The following is a 17,582-nucleotide window of genomic DNA, read 5'->3' on the forward strand; positions in this document are numbered from 1 at the left end:
ATTGAATTATGAGATTACTTATACAAAACTGATTATAAAACTGTTACACACTGCAGTTTTTGTTGATGCTTCAGTCATACTTTGTGTTGTGTAATATATGAAAAGGTTTGTCCTGATAACCTCAATAAGAAAGTCAGTTTACTAATAGTCAGATGCTTCATGTTTTAGGTATAATGAAGGAAAATTAAAAGTGAATAGTGTGTCATCATTGTTCTGTTATTAGTGAAGCTAATACAAAACTTAACTGTCCTTTACAGGGCACTGTTGGATCCAACATGTCTTGTTTTCTGTCCCACAAAGTAGATTAGATTAGCTTTAGTTTTCCCTCTACAGACTCAAAAATGAGATGATTCTTGTGGGTGGGGAGCATGTCAGAAAGTATAATGTGAAAAATATAGAATATAATAGAGGGAAACATTCCACGTGGGAAAAATATATCTAAAAAGAAAGATGATGAGACTTACCAAACAAAAGCGCTGGCAGGTCGATAGACACACAAACAAACACAAACATACACACAAAATTCAAGCTTTCGCAACAAACCGTTGCTTCATCAGGAAAGAGGGAAGGAGAGAGAAAGACGAAAGGATGTGGGTTTTAAGGGAGAGGGTAAGGAGTCATTCCAATCCCGGGAGCGGAAAGACTTACCTTAGGGGGGAAAAAAGGACAGGTATACACTCGCGCGCGCGCACCTACCCACCTACCCACCTACCCACCTACACACACACACACACACACACACACACACACACACACACACACACACACAATTATTATTAATTTTATTATTATTATTATTATTATTATTGTCTATCTACCAGCGCTTTCCTGTTTAGTAAGTCATGGAATCTTTGTTTTTAATATATTTTTCCCATGTGGAACGTTTCTTTCTATTTTATTTATATCACTGCATTGTCTGTATGACTTGATGTTTTTGCTCATAAATAGTAGACCCAGGAAGACGGATTACAATTAGAATCTGAAGGTTAATATTTTTGTTTCTTTTAATTCCACTGTTTCAATAAACAGGAGTAAAAAAGTGTGTAAATCATGCCACAACAAAAGACGATTAAACAGTATGCAACTGGTACTACGAAGACGCTGAAAGACATAAGAAATTTACAAGTGTTACCCACCACCGAAAATGAATCATGTTTATTTGATGCAGCAAAAGGGGGGAAAAACAAAGGTGTGGACTCTGGAGGAGGAGGCATAACTTCTTTTTAAGGCTCACTGCACTGTCTTTTTTATGTAGTGGAAGCATCTTGCATGGAAACTAGATGATAAATAATAGTCCACTGCAGCATAAGACCATTATTTCCTGTTGAACTATCATGAAAAATTGTACACGTGTAAAATCAGAGCAGAGTGTAAGTTTGTGGGAATTATCTTTGAATTCTTTATGTTTACTTCTTTACTATTAATTTTGTAAAATTTCTCGCAAGTTACTTCCCATGTGTCAATGTATTATAAAAAGCCTACACGCCACCATTGTACAAAACTAGCTTCTGTTTTTCAACTTTGATTGTTACTCATCATTGTAATATGTTCAGGTACTGTGCTTTGTGGTGAATTTCCTTTTGAAGTAGCTTTTACTTTTCTTCTCTTGTTTATTTTTAGGTATAAATCATTAAAACAAAGAAAATGATTCACTAACTTTAGACTGTGGCCAAGAACCTTAAATTGTAGTGCAAACTAGTCAAAAAGTGAAATAATGTGTCCTTGATAAATTGTGAAATATGTAAGAATATTTTCCTTGAAGTGATGAATAATGACTGACCTAAAATGTGTTTAGATTTGTCGCCATTGCTACTTACATCTAATTTTCATATTTGCTCTTCACAGGAATTTGGTGAAGCTTTCGTTATACCACCATTTCACCAACACACTTATATTTGCTGTGGGTGCTTCTGTAATATTCATGCTGTATTCAATAAAATACCACAGATTCACAAACTGCTTAACGGTAAGTAGTTAGGTTTTTGAGCTGATTTGTGATATTGGTGACTTATGATGTAGAAATAACTATATGTTATATAATGAATAACTTTGGCCCTCGGTAACTTAGAAACCTAATGCATCACCAAAGATACTTACATGTAGGTGTTTTCTTTTGGATGTGTACCACAGCCATCAGATTCCTTACATCCTTTTTTAAATCCTGTTAATTCTTGATACTGGCCCAGACAGCTGTCTATGAGATATTATTAATTACTTTGGCTTTTGATAGCAACTTTAATGTTGAAATACCCATTCATGAACCAAGACATAGTGACCACCTGGTTAATAGCTCATTTGTCTTTCTGTGGAACGAAATGCATCACTGATTCTGCATATAAGGGAGCCGACAATTCGTTGGTAGATTAGTGCAGATGTAGCGTTAGGTATCTAGGCACGGATCATGTAATTCGCGAAAATAATGGGCTGCTGATTTATGTGGAAACAATATTTGATAGCATCCCAGGTGGATTCCATAGGATTTACATCAGACTAATTTGGTTGCTGAGACATCAACTTGAGTTTACTGTAATGCTCCTCAAACCACTGTAGCATGGTTCTGGCTCTGAGACACGGACAGTGATATTGCTGAACGATGACATCACCATCAAGCATGAGAGGATGCAGGTGGTTCGCAGTTGTCAGCGTGTCTAGGATTACTACCACTGGTCTCATGCAAAAACAGGAGAATGTCTCCCATAGCATAATACTGCTCCCACCAGCCTGCGACCATAGAGTGCAACATGTTTTGAGCTGCTGTTCACGTCAGTGATGGTGTTTGTGGAGACAACTGTCGACCTAGTGTAGCAAAAATGTGATTCACCCGAAGAGCCGACCTGTTTCCATTGAGAGACGATCGAATCCCAATGGTCCCGTGACTGCTGCAATTGTAATTGACGATGTTTTGGGTCATCGTGTGAACACACAGCGCTGGTCTACTGTGGAGTTCCAAGTTCAACAGTGTGCTCGGAAACACGCTAAGAAGCAGTAATATTGGCAAGGAAGGAGGCAGGCATGGGGAGATGTGTGGAGGAATATTAGAGGGAAAGACAGGTGGAAGTAGAAAATAAGGAGTGAAAAGGTATCGTTGACAGAACTGAGAGCTAGAGGAGAATGATGGGAGGGAGGTGGCATTTTGACAGGATGATGTGCAAAGTGGTAGAAGAGAAACTGATATTTATGAAATGGAATTAAGGAGGAGACTTTAGCAGAGGTTTATGCCAAGGGAATTGAGAGAACTTCTGATGTACTGGATTGATAGTAAGAGAAGCCATTGCTGCATTGTGGTTCAGGATTATGGTAATGTGGCCATTTTATGTAGGCAGAATGAAATTGAGAGGCTTATTTATAAGACCATGATACTGAACTCGTTTGTAAGAGATTTAGAGTCATTGGAGCCACTAAGGAAGTAAGGAGTTCGTGGAAGCTTTTCATGGGGTGGCTAGGTTGAAGAGATGGAGAGAGATTGCATTTGTTTGAAATAAGTTGTGTAGGTGCTTATCTATTACTGTGAACAGGAAGGTGTATGGCATGTTTCCATTGAAGTGTACTATAGTCATTAAAGCATCTCACAGAACTGATTTTTCTTTGTGTTTCTCAATAAAACAAACAAAAAAGAACATAGAGAGAGACTGAGTAGTGCACTACTGAAAACGTGCTATTGAACAGCTTCTTACTATACATTCTAGAGGAGATTGACTGTGTTTTAGTATTTGCATTGGTACAGTGGGATAGTCAATTTAGAAATTATTTTTGTGTGTACTAACAACATTTGGGGTTGCAGCACCCACACACACGTGCTTGGAACAGCTACAAGTGGGAACAACAATCAGTGAGATAGCCAAATATAGAAACAACACAGCTTAATTCTTTTAATAAAGTAAACATGGCAACCAGCCACTGTTTTTACTTTATAGCGAGAATTAAACTGTATTTTCATGCAGCCATGGCCCCACCATGTCAGTTTTCAACAAAATAACATAAACAATCATGTGAAGTAGCGATACATGACAGTACACAACCTCAACAAAGACACTGGATGGTCTGGAAATGTAGACATTAAGTTTTTAGTTTTGATGCTAAGATACTGCTATACAACCAAATGGTGGGATAATTTTTAACCACAGTTCAGTTTTATATTTGTTATGAACAATTAGGAATTGGTGGATGAAATTATGATATTCTTCATCATTAATGAAAGACAAGCAAGTTCTTTAGTAATAGTCTTCTGTTTTCTTTCAGGACTGGAAAGAACTATGGGTTGATGATGCTTACTGGCATCTTTTATTTTCTATTATCCTGTTAGTCATAATGGTGTTGTGGAGACCAACAAACAACAACCAAAGGTATGTTATATCATCAATTGCACCTGCACTCAGTATTTTGGTTTGGTTATGTGCATAGATAAATGCGTGCTCCATGAAAGAGCATCATCGGAGGCTTTCAGTTTTTGTTAGCAACTAACAACAGTAAACGACATACAATTTATTCAAAATTAGTAACAGTGCCTTTAACAATACGTATCTATTAATGCGGTAAAGCAGCACAAGCACTGGCTTGCTACCAACTTGGGAGTGCTTTCGACTGCTCGCTGCCTGGAGCCCGAGTTAGAGAGAAGTGTACTTCTGTTCTCCGCTCGCAAGGCTTTGAAACAGATATAATATTTGCTTTGATCAGTTTGTTCTGATTATGACAATAGGTTTAACTAGTGGAGTGCCATGCCTCTATTATTTGAGAAGACATCTCTGTTTATCTGGATTATTGGATTAGTTTGTTTGAGCATATCAAATTCTACCAGGAAGTATAACGTGCACAGCACTACACTTCTTCACAGTGGATCAGGAACAGGCAAAGTTGAAACTTGTGGAAAGCTAGTAGCCACACTTAAAGGCAATGCCTCAGGAAACACTATGTCAAAAAAATTCTTGCTGTAGAGTCGCTGCAGCAGTTCATGCAGTGCTGTTAATAGATATTTTATTAGCTCTGGAAGAAACGCTTGAAGTTTGTGGTTTTTCTGCTGTGTTTGACAAAAGCACAGGTGTACAGGGTGCAACAAAAAGGCATGGCAAAACTTTCAGGAAACATTCCTCACACATAGAGGAATAAAATGTTATATGGACATGGATCAAGAAACAATTTATTTTAATGTTGGAGCTCATTTACTACTTCTCTTCATAATCACATTAATCAAAAAACACAGAAACAGGACGCACCAGCATTACATGAAATTTTCAAAATAACCTCTTGGTTACGTTTAGTTAGAATGTACAGTGAGCTGTAATTCTTAGGTTCACCACCAGTGATTGTTGTTCCAATTAAACAAAGATAATGTTGATATCAGATTCACATCATTGCTTGTGTTGACTTCATTCCTCTACTAGCATCATGCACGTAGCATCAGCTCTTCCGAATTTGTCCCAGACATGGTTTCCGGTAAAATGCAGTGGAAGAGTACTCAAATGTGGAGTTGGTAGATGCCCATTTGCTGTATGGATTGGCAAATAGTAATGACCATGGTACTGTGGAGGAGATTTCCAGAATGGCAGTGCCCCAACAGAGCACATGTGAAGCAGTTGATTATAGTCTTTGGGAACATGGGACATTTAAGCCTACTACACACAGCTGGGGGAGATGTAGGACGAGGACATCTTCACTGTAGGAGGAATTTCTTTGTGCAGTTGACTACAACCTTGGTGTCAGCATATGACAGCTGCAACAAGTAATGTTGACCACATGTCTGTCTGAAAGTGCTACATGAGACTCTACTGTATCTGTTCCATGTGCAGTGTGTGCAGGCACTAACAGTAGCTGATTTTCATTCAACAGTGTGTCAGCCCTGTACTTTATTGCAATAATGTGTCAACCCCACATGTGTTATCCACGGATGAGGCCTCATTTTGAAGATCGTGTTGTTGACTTGTAGAAACTGAGCTCTAATATGGAAATAAAGCATTTTCTGACCCACACCCATGCAACATATTTTCGTTCTGTACATGTGAGAATTGTTTCCTGAAAGTTTGGCTATAGCTTTGTGTTACTCCCTGTATTTTGCTGTGATGTTTCTAATATTTGTACTTAGTGTCAAGATGGAGATGTGTGGAAGTGAGAAACTTACAGATGTGGTGCCTCTAAATTACAAGACAACTGGACAAGCTATATTTATAGCTTCATAAGATTCTGTGTGAAACGTAAACTTGAATTGGAATAAGCTTCTTGATGTATTACTAATCACCAAATTTCAGCTTGATTTTGCCTGTGATTTGGAGAAAAATACATGTAATCCACTTGGGAAGAGTGTTTAGAGTATTTCATTCCAGACTTTGAATTTCGATTTAGACTGTTTTTCTGAAGTGTGAGGTTTTTGTAGAATCTTAACCTGGTGAGGATGTGATAAAAGAAAGACAGTATGTCAAGGATGTGGTGAGTCATAAGTATTTATTGGTGCTGTTTTAAGAAAAGATGGGAAATTAGTCACTGCTGAATTCTCAGATTCTCGTATGCAAAGTCCTCTGGAATCCAGGTATTTCTTTTCAAGCTATCAGATATTCATTGACAAGCATATGGTCTTGTGTTTTGATAAAATTAGAATGTTTCTGGGTCTTATTATTATTTTATTGATGAACAATATCAGTGTTTATGCCAACCCTATTCAATTTTGCATGAAACACTGAGGCAATTTTCTTGAATTGGGTCTTACATCATCCAACTTGTTTACAGTGCCTACTCCACCTTTCATTCAATTATAAAGCATTTTTATATCTGATTTCTTCTTCTCTCCAGTCCATTCAGCAATCGGAGCATTGTGGGGAAGACTAGATATGAGCAATACAAGTTTGTTTTTCTTTGGTATACAAGACACAAACCCAACTGGAAATAGTGAATAAAATGTTCTTGGTTTTCAAGCCGCGTCAGTTCGAATAAAATCCTCGAGCTTTTGATGACCATCTCCACCATCGTTGTCAGGAGTTCACTGACTGCCGGGGCTACTGCGGTTTCTCGCTTATATAGGCATGATGACATCATCAGCAGTCAACCAGATAGACCCAGTGTGGCGCGTGCATAAGTCGACCCGGGCAGCTAGCGAAGCTTTTGCCCATGGCAGTCCCGGTGACGTCAGGTGGTGCCAAGGGCAGGCGCCACGTTTGAAACTGCCACTCCCGTGCCGTGCATCTGTCTTTGCTTTCTTTCGATGTCCAACGCCCGCCCCCATGCCCTCCTGAGTGTGTATCCCTGATCTCTGTTGAAATTGTTAGTGTTTAAACGAGTCTCGGCTGCTTCCTTTATAACGGAGTCCCAATATGTAGAAGCATGAGCCAACACTTTTGCATTTTCGAACTGTATTTTATGTCCATTTTCTAGGCAATGCTCCGCTATGGCCGCCTTGTCAAGCTCCCTTTGTTTTATATGCCGCTTGTGCTCAGTACAACGCTCCCACAACTGTGCGAATTGTTTGTCTGATATACGTGCTGCCACATTCACAGGGTAACTACACGCCGGACACTCGAAGAGCAATGTCGTCTTAAACAGGGCGCAACATATCTCGTATCTTGGGGGCGGGCCGGAACACTGGTCTTACCACATGTTTCTGCAACAGATGTCCTAACTTACTGCTAATTGCTCCACAGTGTGGCAGGAATGCAGTCCTTTTGGCCTCTTCTACTGATTCACCAGGTGTATTTTTGTCGGCGGCCCTTGAAAGCGTTTGCAATGTCACTTTTACTGTATCCAGTTTCCCTGAAATCACGTTTTAAGTTCTGCAATTCAGACTGTAAGTGGTCGTCGTCAGAGATAATCTTGGCTCTATGAACCAATGTGTTCAGGACCCCTTTCTTGTGTACAGGGCGGTGGAAACTATTGGCGTTCAAGTACCGATCAGTGTGTGAATGACCAAGCTGGCCTCCTGCCTTCCGCTCAACCGAAACATCCAAGAACGGTAGCTTGCCATACTTCTCCATCTCGACAGTAAATTTAATGTTGGAATGGACACGATTCATGTGACTGACGAGCTTCTGTAGTGTATCTTCACCATGAGGCCATATCGAGAAGGTGTCATCAGTGTATCATTGGGAAAGCAAGACGGCCGTAATGTTGCAGTTTGCAGCTCCTGCACTTCAAAGTGCTCCATGAAGAAATTTGCGATTGCTGGAGACAGTGGTGATCCCATGGCTGTGTCTCATAATATTCATCGCAGTACAAAAAGTACATTTCCAGAATGAGATTTTCACTCTGCACCTGAGTGTGCGCTGATATGAAACTTCGTGGTGGATTAAAACTGTGTGCCGGAGCGAGACTCAAACTTGGGACCTTTGCCTTTCGCGGGCAAGTGCTCTACCATCTGAGTGACCCAAGCACGACTCACGCCCCGTCCTCACAGCTTCACTTCCACCAGTACCTCGTCTCCTACTTTCCAAACTTCACAGAAGCAGAACTAGCACTCCTGGAAGAAAGGATATTGCAGAGACATGGCTTAGCCACAGCCTGGGGGATGTTTCCAGAATGAGGTTCGCAGGTGAAGTTTGGAAAGTAGGTGTAGTAACACGGTTCACGTTTTCTGTCGCACTTCAGAGTAGACCGGGAACTGTCTCATAGGCATGCCCGATGTGAACTGACTGGGCACGGCCCGTGCTGCCTGAGTAGTAGTAGTAGTAGTAGTTGTTGTTGTTGTTGTTGTTGTTGTTGTTCTGCTGGAAGAGGTCGTGGCCGAATTCTCGCGTGCCCTCTGGTGGACGGGATTCTATTTGCGGCACCTACCATCCGTGATGCGCTGTGCCGATGTGCGCCTCCCGCGATCTTTCTGGTGGCTACTGCACTCCTCCTCCTTCGGGGGGTGAAGCCACTGTGATCCACCGCGTCGGAAGGTGGAGCGTCGTGCAGGAGTGATGACCTCCACGTCCATTGGAAGGCTGGAGTCGAGGGGATCTGCCAACCCCCGAGCCGGAACCTTCGAATATGGCTGGAAGTGACCCACATGAAGAGGCCCCCGTCGTCCCACCACCAGAACCCGGGACAGAACGGGAAACAGGCCGTCGAACTCTGGATCCTGGTCCACCCTGGGAGGGGCAAGACCCAGTGGCGGGGACGATTGGGAAGGGATGACCACAGGTGAACCAGCCTGCTGAGAAACTGGGCCTGCGAGGGGGGCCGGCTCTCGCTGGGGCATCGCGAACGATGGCGATGCCGGTGCTGGAGCTACTGGAGGCTGCCAAGGCTGAGAGCCATTGCAGTGCGGTGGAATCACACGGGGGAGGGGTGGTAGCGTCCCCTGAGAAACCAACACAGGTACCGGCAATGGGGAAGCCGGTGCCCGAGGGGTCGGAGGGTGGGTGCCCAAACGTGGACGTAGCTGATTTTGGTGACGACGTACCTCCCGGTCCCCCATCTGCAAGGTATAAAGCCGGCGGCCATTTCGGCACAGGACCACCGCCGGTATCCAACGTGGATTGCGACCAAACCCACGTGTCCAGACCGACATACCTGGTGGAAAGCCGGGTACTCCGTTTTGCGAAGACTGGCGAGGACCGGGCCGAAGGAGGTGCAGCAGAGTCCTAGGTTGGCGCCTGTGGAGGAGCTCTGCAGGGCTGCGTTCTCCCATAGGTGTGGTCCGATATGCCGTCAGGAAAAACGTCAACGCCTCCTCCGCAGGAAATTCGTGCACATACTTTTTCATCTGTGTCTTAAATGTGCGCACCATGCGCTCGGCTTTCCCATTCGATTGTGGATGAAAGGGGGGAGAGCAAACGTGCCGGATACCGAAGCGCCTACAAAAAGCCTGGAAGGTCTGCGACATAAACTGAGGTCCATTGTCAGAGACCAGGGTGACTGGCAGACCTTCCACAGAAAAGATTTTTGCTAGTGCCTGGATTACAACCTTTGAAGTGGTTGAGGAGCAGCGAACCACATATGGAAATCGGGAATAAGCATCAATGACAATGAGCCAAAAGCCATTGAGAAACGGGCCTGCAAAATTGATGTGAACACGTTCCCATGCCTGGGTTGCAGGCGGCCATGAAGAGAATGCTGACCTGGGAGATGCCTGTTGGCTCGCGCACTGGGAACAGGCGGCCACCAAATGCTCAATTTCTCTGTCAATACCGGGCCAGTACACTTGTCTGCGAGCCAAGGTTTTAGTACGGGAAACACCCCAGTGCCCCTCATGTAATAACGTGAGGACTTCACTTCGCAAACTTGCAGGAACAACCACGCGAGGAGCTGTATCATCGGTAGCCAGAAGGAGAACTCCTTCCAAGACGGAGAGGCGGTCTCGTAGAACAAAATAATTACGAAGAGGGTCCGAGGCCTGGCCTGGAGGGCGGGATGACCACCCCTGCTGAATGAGGCAAACTACTTTCCGGAGAACCGGGTCAGCTGCTGTTTCCCTGACTACTCTAGAACTAGTGATCGGGAAGCCATCAACCGCTTGGCAGGACGCCACATCCAAATGAAAACATATAATCTCCTCTCGATCGAATTTAGGATCCGGGCTCTCCGGAAGACGGGAAAGAGCGTCTGCGTTGGCATGCTGTCCGGTAGGGCGAAAGTGAATGTCATAATGGTACTTAGAGAGGAACAAGGCCCAGCGCTGTAGTCTGTGGGCCGCCCTGTCCGGACTCTGAGAGGTGGGGACAAATAATGGTATTAACGGCTTATGGTCAGTGATTAACTGAAACTTCGTGCCATACAAGAAAGGGTGAAACTTGGTAACAGCATAGACAATGGCCAAAGCCTCTTTTTCCACCTGGGAGTAATGGGCCTGTGCGGGACTAAGAGTTTTAGACGCAAACGCCAGTGGCTGCTCGGAACCATCTGCGTTGCGATGGGCCAGGACCGCCCCCACCCCATACTGTGAAGCATTTGTAGCCAGGACCAACGGCTTATGGGGGTCAAAAGTAGCCAAATACGGCGCTGACGTTAGGAGGCCTTTCAACGAGGTGAACGCTCGCTTGCATGCAGGCGACCAATCAAAAGGAATACCCTTGCGCAGAAGGCAGTACAGGGGGTGGGCGATCGTGGAAGCCCTGGGAATGAACCGGTGGTAATAGGCAATCTTGCCTAAAAAAGCTTGTAACTCCTTCAGCGAAGCTGGCCGCGGAAGGTCGACGATACCGTGGACCAAACTTCCTAGCGGCTGGACGCCGTGCCGAGAGATGGTGTAGCTCACATACTGGATGGATGGTTGGAAGAAGGCTGACTTACGCAGGTTGCAACGCAAGCCCACGGACCTGAATTTGAGAAAGAGGGTGCGAAGGTTGTGCAAGTGTTCCTTCGTGCTGTGGCCCGTGACAATTATGTCGTCCAGGTAATTAATACAATGAGGGATTGTCGACGTGACGTGCTCAAGATAACGCTGGAATATCACCGGGGCACTGGATATTCCGAAGGCCAACCGCTGGTATTGGTAAAGGCCAAACGGGGTGTTGACAACCGCCAGCCGTTTGGAGTCCTCATCAAGAGGTATCTGATGATAAGCCTCCGAAAGATCGATTTTCGAAAAATATTGGCCTCCCGCTACGGCGGAGAACAATTCATCAGCACGAGGCAAAGGATAGGTGTCCACCGCCAATTGGGAATTGATGGTGGCCTTGAAATCGCCACAAAGACGTAATTTTCCCGAGGGTTTCCTGACAATAACGTGGGGCGAAACCCACTCACTAGAAGAAATGGGAAGAACGACCCCTAGGGCTGTCAGCCGGTCGAGCTCTTCTTTTACCTGAGAGCGGAGAGCCAAGGGGATCTGCCTCGCGCGTAGAAAACGTGGGCGGGCTGACGCCTTCAACATTAAGTGAGCTTCAAAGTCTGAAACACGCCACAGGCCCTCCTCAAAGATATCCGGAAAGTCAGAGATCAAAGATTCTAATGATTGATAGGGAACGTCTTCGGAGACCAACTGTATGGTGTCAGCGATAGAAAACCCAAAAGCTTGAAAGGCATCCAAGCCAAAAAGGTTAGTGGAGCTGCATCACTGACAACAATAAAAGTAATAGGTGATTTGTAAGTCACGTCGGTAGTGAATTGACCCAGTAGAAGAATGAACTGTTTACCATAACCGCGTAGACGCCGGTAAACTGGCGCCAACGGGGTGACCCAAGGTCGGAGTAAGTTTGTGCATTCAACAAAGAAACTGCCGCGCCCGTATCGACTTGCAGTTGTAATCGGTGTGACCGAACCAACACCTCGATAAAGAGTTTGTGGGCCAATGCGTCGGGAGCCTGGCCCGATGAAACTTCCTGAATGTCAATGTCCATGTCCTCTGTAACTGCTTCCTTCGATTCTTTCGAGGCTGAGCGGCAAACTTTAGCAAGGTGTCCTTTTTTATTACATTTGCAACAAACGGCCCAACGCTGGGGGCACTCCGACCGATCGTGATGTATATAGCACGACGCACAGGATGGTAACAGGGGCCGGCGGGCGGAACTCTGGTTATGCGGGAGTGGCCGTAACGGCCGGATTGTACCGCTCGCACGTCGTCCACCCCGGACGCAGTGGACGCGGCCACGCCACCCTGAACTGCCGCGACGTCGCACCACGCTTCCAACTGTTGACCGGCGGTGTGAGAGACTTCATACGATTGAGCAATGGACAGGACTTCCTCGAGGGAAGGGTCTTCTAACTGCAGGGCCCGTTGCCGGACCTCCCTATCAGGGGCCGAATGAACAATGACGTCGCGCACCATAACGTGGGCATACGACTCTCGTGACTGCTCCGTGACAAAATGACACTTGCGACTAAGATCATGCAGGGTAGCGGCCCACGCCCGGTAAGACTGATGGGGCTGCTTCTTGCATTGATAGAACTTGACCCTAGCCGCCACAACATGCGTGCGGCAGCGATAATATGAAGACAGTAATGAACACAATGCATCAAAAGACAAGGACGAGGGTTCCTGCAATGGCGCTAGCTGCCGCAAAACTTGATACAGCGAGGGAGATATCCAAGACAAGAAAAGAGCACGACATACCTCCGCATCGGCAACATGAAACGCCTGGAAATGCTGCCGAAGGCGATGTTCATACGCGTCCCAATCCTCTGCCGTCTCGTCATACGGGGGAAAGGGAGGAGGGAACGGCGCTGGAGCAGACGGCTTGGAGAGCAACTTCGGAAGCACTTGTTTCATGGTGGCCATGAGCTCCGTCTGCTGCTCAACCAAAACCCGCACTAAATCCTCCATGCCACGGATAAGCTGTGAAACCGGAACGACGACGCAACACGCGAAAGAACGATCCTACTCATCGCCAATTGTGTAGTAACACGGCTCACGTTTTCCATCGCACTTCAGATTAGACCGGGAACTGTCTAATAGGCATGCCCGATGTGAACTGACTGGGCACGGCCCATGCTGCCTGAGTTGTTGTTGTTGTTGTTGTTGTTGTTGTTGTTGTTGTTGTTGTTCCGCTGGCAGAGGTCGTGGCCGAATTCTCGCGTGCCCTCTGGTAGTCCTCAGCTGCATCGTGCGAAAGATTCCTAATGCACTGCTCTATTCCACTAATTATATCCAATTTGGTAGATGTTGTGGAGCTGGAGAAAAGTTGAGGGGCCTTTACTTAGTGCTGATATAGAGCCGTCATCCAGCTAGCTCCGCTAGCTGCCCGGGTCAACATACGCGTGCGCGTTACATTGGGTCTATCTGGTTGGCTGCTGATGATGTCATCATGCCTATATAAGCGAAAAACTATAGCAGCCCCAGCAATCAGTGAACTCCTGATGATGGCGGAGATGGTCATCAAAAGCTCCAGGATTTTATGCAAACTGACATGGCTTGAAAACTGAGAACGTTTTATTCATGTATGCCGTTGCGAAAGACTCAGAGTACACCCAACTGGAAATCAACTTCAAATGAATAAACTTCTTTACCACATTTCAAAAAATTCAAGAGGGACTTGTCTCTTGTTCTTATGCAGTGTTTCCACGGAAGTCAGCTTATTTTCTTTGAGCAAATGTGACACTAGTTCAGAGCTCATAAACCAATTACGGAACATCTCAGTGAAAATGGTCCATCTGCCACTTCCTGGCATATATTTCAAGGTTGAAGGTATAAAAGTTCTTTGTATCAACCAAAGCTAATATTTTTATGCCATATTTGGCCAGTTTTGGTGGTATGTATTATCTAAATTTTCATCTGCCTCTGAATGCAAGCAGCATTTCATCTATGCTTGTGTATCCTCCAAGGACATAGGCTGTTTTGCCATTTCATTGAACGTTTCACATGTCTGACATATTGATGTCAAGTTGTCCAACAGTTTTCTTTCTTCACATGTAGATTATCATCAAAACGAAGACAGATTGAAATAAAATGAAAATGCTGCTATGTCATTGCTAATCGAAATATTTCAACGCCTGTACTGTCTGAAGCCCAAAGGCAGCTGTTTTCTGCCTCCCCAATTGGTAAAGTCTGCAGAGATACAAGAAGCCTATGTAAACGTTCAGTTCACTCATGCCCTTTTCCATAATGAAATAGTGATTTTCAACCACTTCACTTCACAAGCTGCTATCCTTCCTGTAAATATGATTTTAATTTATTTCTCTCCTTTTTCTCTACTCCCCCTTCCCAACTTGTCCGCTGCTCTCCGCCTAACTTGCAGCACTTGACCGTCCGTCATCTCCACAATACTATCCCTCCCCCTCCCCACGGAAGCCACCTCCTTAGTCCCACCCAGTCGCCACTCCCATCACGCATCGTCCCATCATGCATCGGTGCTGCTGCTTGCAGTGTGGTTTCAGTTGCCTGAGACTGCAGTCGTGTGTGTGTGTTTTGTCTATTTTCGACAAAGGCCTTGTTGGCTGAGAAAGCTTGTATTGTGACAGTCTTTTTGTTGTGCCTATCTGCAACTCGGCATTGCTGCTATATGGTGAGTAGCAACTTTCCTTTTCATAATATTGTTATATTCCATCCTGGATTTTCCATTGTTAGATTTAAATTGAGAAATGTCATAAAGTACTACATTGTGGTTGTGGAAGAGTCATAATTACCCTTTGCACACATCTGTCTCCGTGCGCTGGTGGCGACCGACTGAGTGGGTGGCGACCGACTGAGTGGTCTCATGCTGATGGGATGGGATTTAAATAGCTTCATGTACTGAGACCTTTGATAGCATACAACTGTGGAACAAAAAACTGAACACACTAAACTGTTACCTCTATTAAAGAGTTTGAAGATTGCTTCGTTATTGAGAGAAAGAGGAATTCTTTTGATGGTGAAACCAGCAAGCTTTAGAGAAATGTGAGAGGGATAATAGTTCAGGCAGAGTCGAAGGGAACACTGAACTTCACTGGGTTGCACGTCCATACTACACTGATGCCTGTTAGAGTCAATACTACACTGATGCCTGTTAGGGTCACAGGGACATGTAAGTTTGTGTTCACAGCCCTAGGTTCATGTTTCAACCATATGATGGTAATTAACTCTATCTATGCTGTAGTATGTACTTGGTATGAAATAAGACAAAAATAAGGTACATATGGTACTTAAAAAGAGGGCCGTCAGAAAGTAACATGGCAAATGGCAAAAAAGTAATATCTAAATTGGCCATAAAATAAAACAACTTGCCGAAAATGTGGCATCTGCTATAACACAAATAAAACACTTGGAAGAAATAGCCAGCAGAACTGGCTTAAGAAATTCTATGGAAAAAACAAAATTTTTAACAAATGCTGAGGATGTTCCAAAATTACTAAAAACAGATATTTGCCAAATAGAGAGGATAAAAAAAATTCAAATATGTAGTGGGGAGATAATCCAAGAAAATGACTTGGAAAAAATCTTCAATAGAGGAAAGGTTGCATAAAATAAGGAGAGCATATGGCATTGCTGAAAACAACTGCAATAAAAAAGGCCTATCTAGAAATGCAAAAATAAGGTGTTGGGACACAGTAGGGGAGCCAGAACACCTATATGTAAATGAATGCCTGGTTTTAAACTGCAATTTAGTTAAATTAGAAGTACTAAAAAGGCAAATTATAAGGAAAATATTAGGACCACAAAACACAGCAGAAGGTTGAAAATTATGAAGTAATGCTGAAATATAACAAAATATAGAAAATATTTAAAATGTAACGAGAAAAAGAAAAATCATGTTTGTTGGGCATTTATTTCAAATGCAAGATAGTAAATTAACTGATAACATTTTAAAATGTTTGTGGGGGAAGAAATCCGCAACAAGCTGGTTCAACGAAGTAAAGGATGATTTAGAAAGAAATAATATAAAAATAGAAGATATAAATAACTACTGGAAGAAAACAAAAGAACAAAGAATGAAGAATTATAATTGGAATGAGGTCCTTAGATGTCTATTTGCAGGGGGGAGGAGGGTAACTTTTTGCTATCTGTATCAGTAGCCCCTGAATATTTCTTGGGCGATTGCTGTATCAAAATGTGCAAGGAACGAACATTTCCATGAGGTTCCTATCATGCTTCGATGCAGCCATTGACCAAGCAATATTTATGCGCTATTGATAATATCTAGTCAGTTGAAACTAAAACAGCATTTGAACAATGTACATACCAATTGACTGAAACAAACTGTAAGAACTGTACAGTGCCGGATGGAGAGTATTTTGTACCAATGTAGTTGCTTTCTGTCTAATTCAATTGACTTATGAAGTGAGTATTAATTTTTAACAAAAAATATCATTATTAATGTGATAAATGTGAAGAACAGGCAATCAAAAAGTGCTGTGATACTCCATTATTACATCAAGAATACTTGTCCAGATGCCTTAGTTCAGTTTTGTAGTTTATGGAAACATTTACGTTTTTGTTGTTTCATGTTATAACCAGTTACTGCATGTTCAGGCAGTTCCTAAGAATTCCTATCTGTGTATTGGGAGTAAAGTTGCAGATACAATGCACTAAAATACCCTGGCTTTGGTCATCATCCTTTATTATTAAAATGTCAGACATAAGTTTGATGAATTTCTGTGATATGTCCAAAATTTTCATTATTTACGTCATGATCAGTACGATGTCACTTAAGAAAAATGTAATTTTATGGTTGGAAGTTTGTCTTCCTGTTTAGTTTTATTTTTTTATTTTGTTATAATGTGTGTTTTGGATTGCGTGGTTATGTTCTGCTTTCTCATGTTGTTGTTCTCTGTGGTTGCTTCAGGTATGCTTTCACACCACTCTTAGATGCACCAGAAGATGACGATGAGGAGGATGAACAATTTGTCAATGATGCTTTTGGTTTGTAAAACAAATATCATTTCTGGAGACCTTTTGTTTTGTATTTATGTTGTGTTCTACATTAACACTTTTATTTTTATTTTAGGGGTGAAAATGCGAGGCAACAGGAGTAATTCTCCTAAGCCAAAGTCTTCTAATTCTGTTGTAAGTATCATGCATTTTGTTCCTCTACTTATAATAATTTTGTCATAAGCTCTAAATAGAATTGTTTGTTAAAAAAACTTAAGAAGATAAGGATTTAATTTGATAAAAGATAATAAAATTTAAACTCGTGCTTTGATAAAGTAGTGCAGTGGAGGATGGCAAAATTAACCCATATAACTGGGGAGAGGTAAATCTTGGAAGGAATCCACCAAGAGAAAAAACTTCTTGTGCTGAATGAGAAGTGGAATTTGCTGTTAAGCATCTC

The 17,582-nt window shown here is 43.3% G+C and overlaps 1 protein-coding gene across 1 annotated transcript in view; it reads left to right on the forward strand.

Annotated features, from left to right (window-relative positions):
* Positions 1-17,582, forward strand: part of LOC126092164 (transmembrane protein 87A) — an 82,450-nt gene that overhangs the window by 39,054 nt on the left and 25,814 nt on the right. Inside the window, exons 10-13 of the mRNA XM_049907638.1 lie at positions 1,846-1,966; positions 4,240-4,343; positions 17,097-17,173; positions 17,259-17,317. Of these exons, the coding sequence (XP_049763595.1) occupies positions 1,846-1,966; positions 4,240-4,343; positions 17,097-17,173; positions 17,259-17,317 (361 nt within the window). The remainder of the gene's footprint in view (positions 1-1,845; positions 1,967-4,239; positions 4,344-17,096; positions 17,174-17,258; positions 17,318-17,582) is intronic.

This window comes from Schistocerca cancellata, chromosome 7, assembly GCF_023864275.1.
Source record: "Schistocerca cancellata isolate TAMUIC-IGC-003103 chromosome 7, iqSchCanc2.1, whole genome shotgun sequence".
NCBI lineage: Eukaryota > Metazoa > Arthropoda > Insecta > Orthoptera > Acrididae > Schistocerca > Schistocerca cancellata.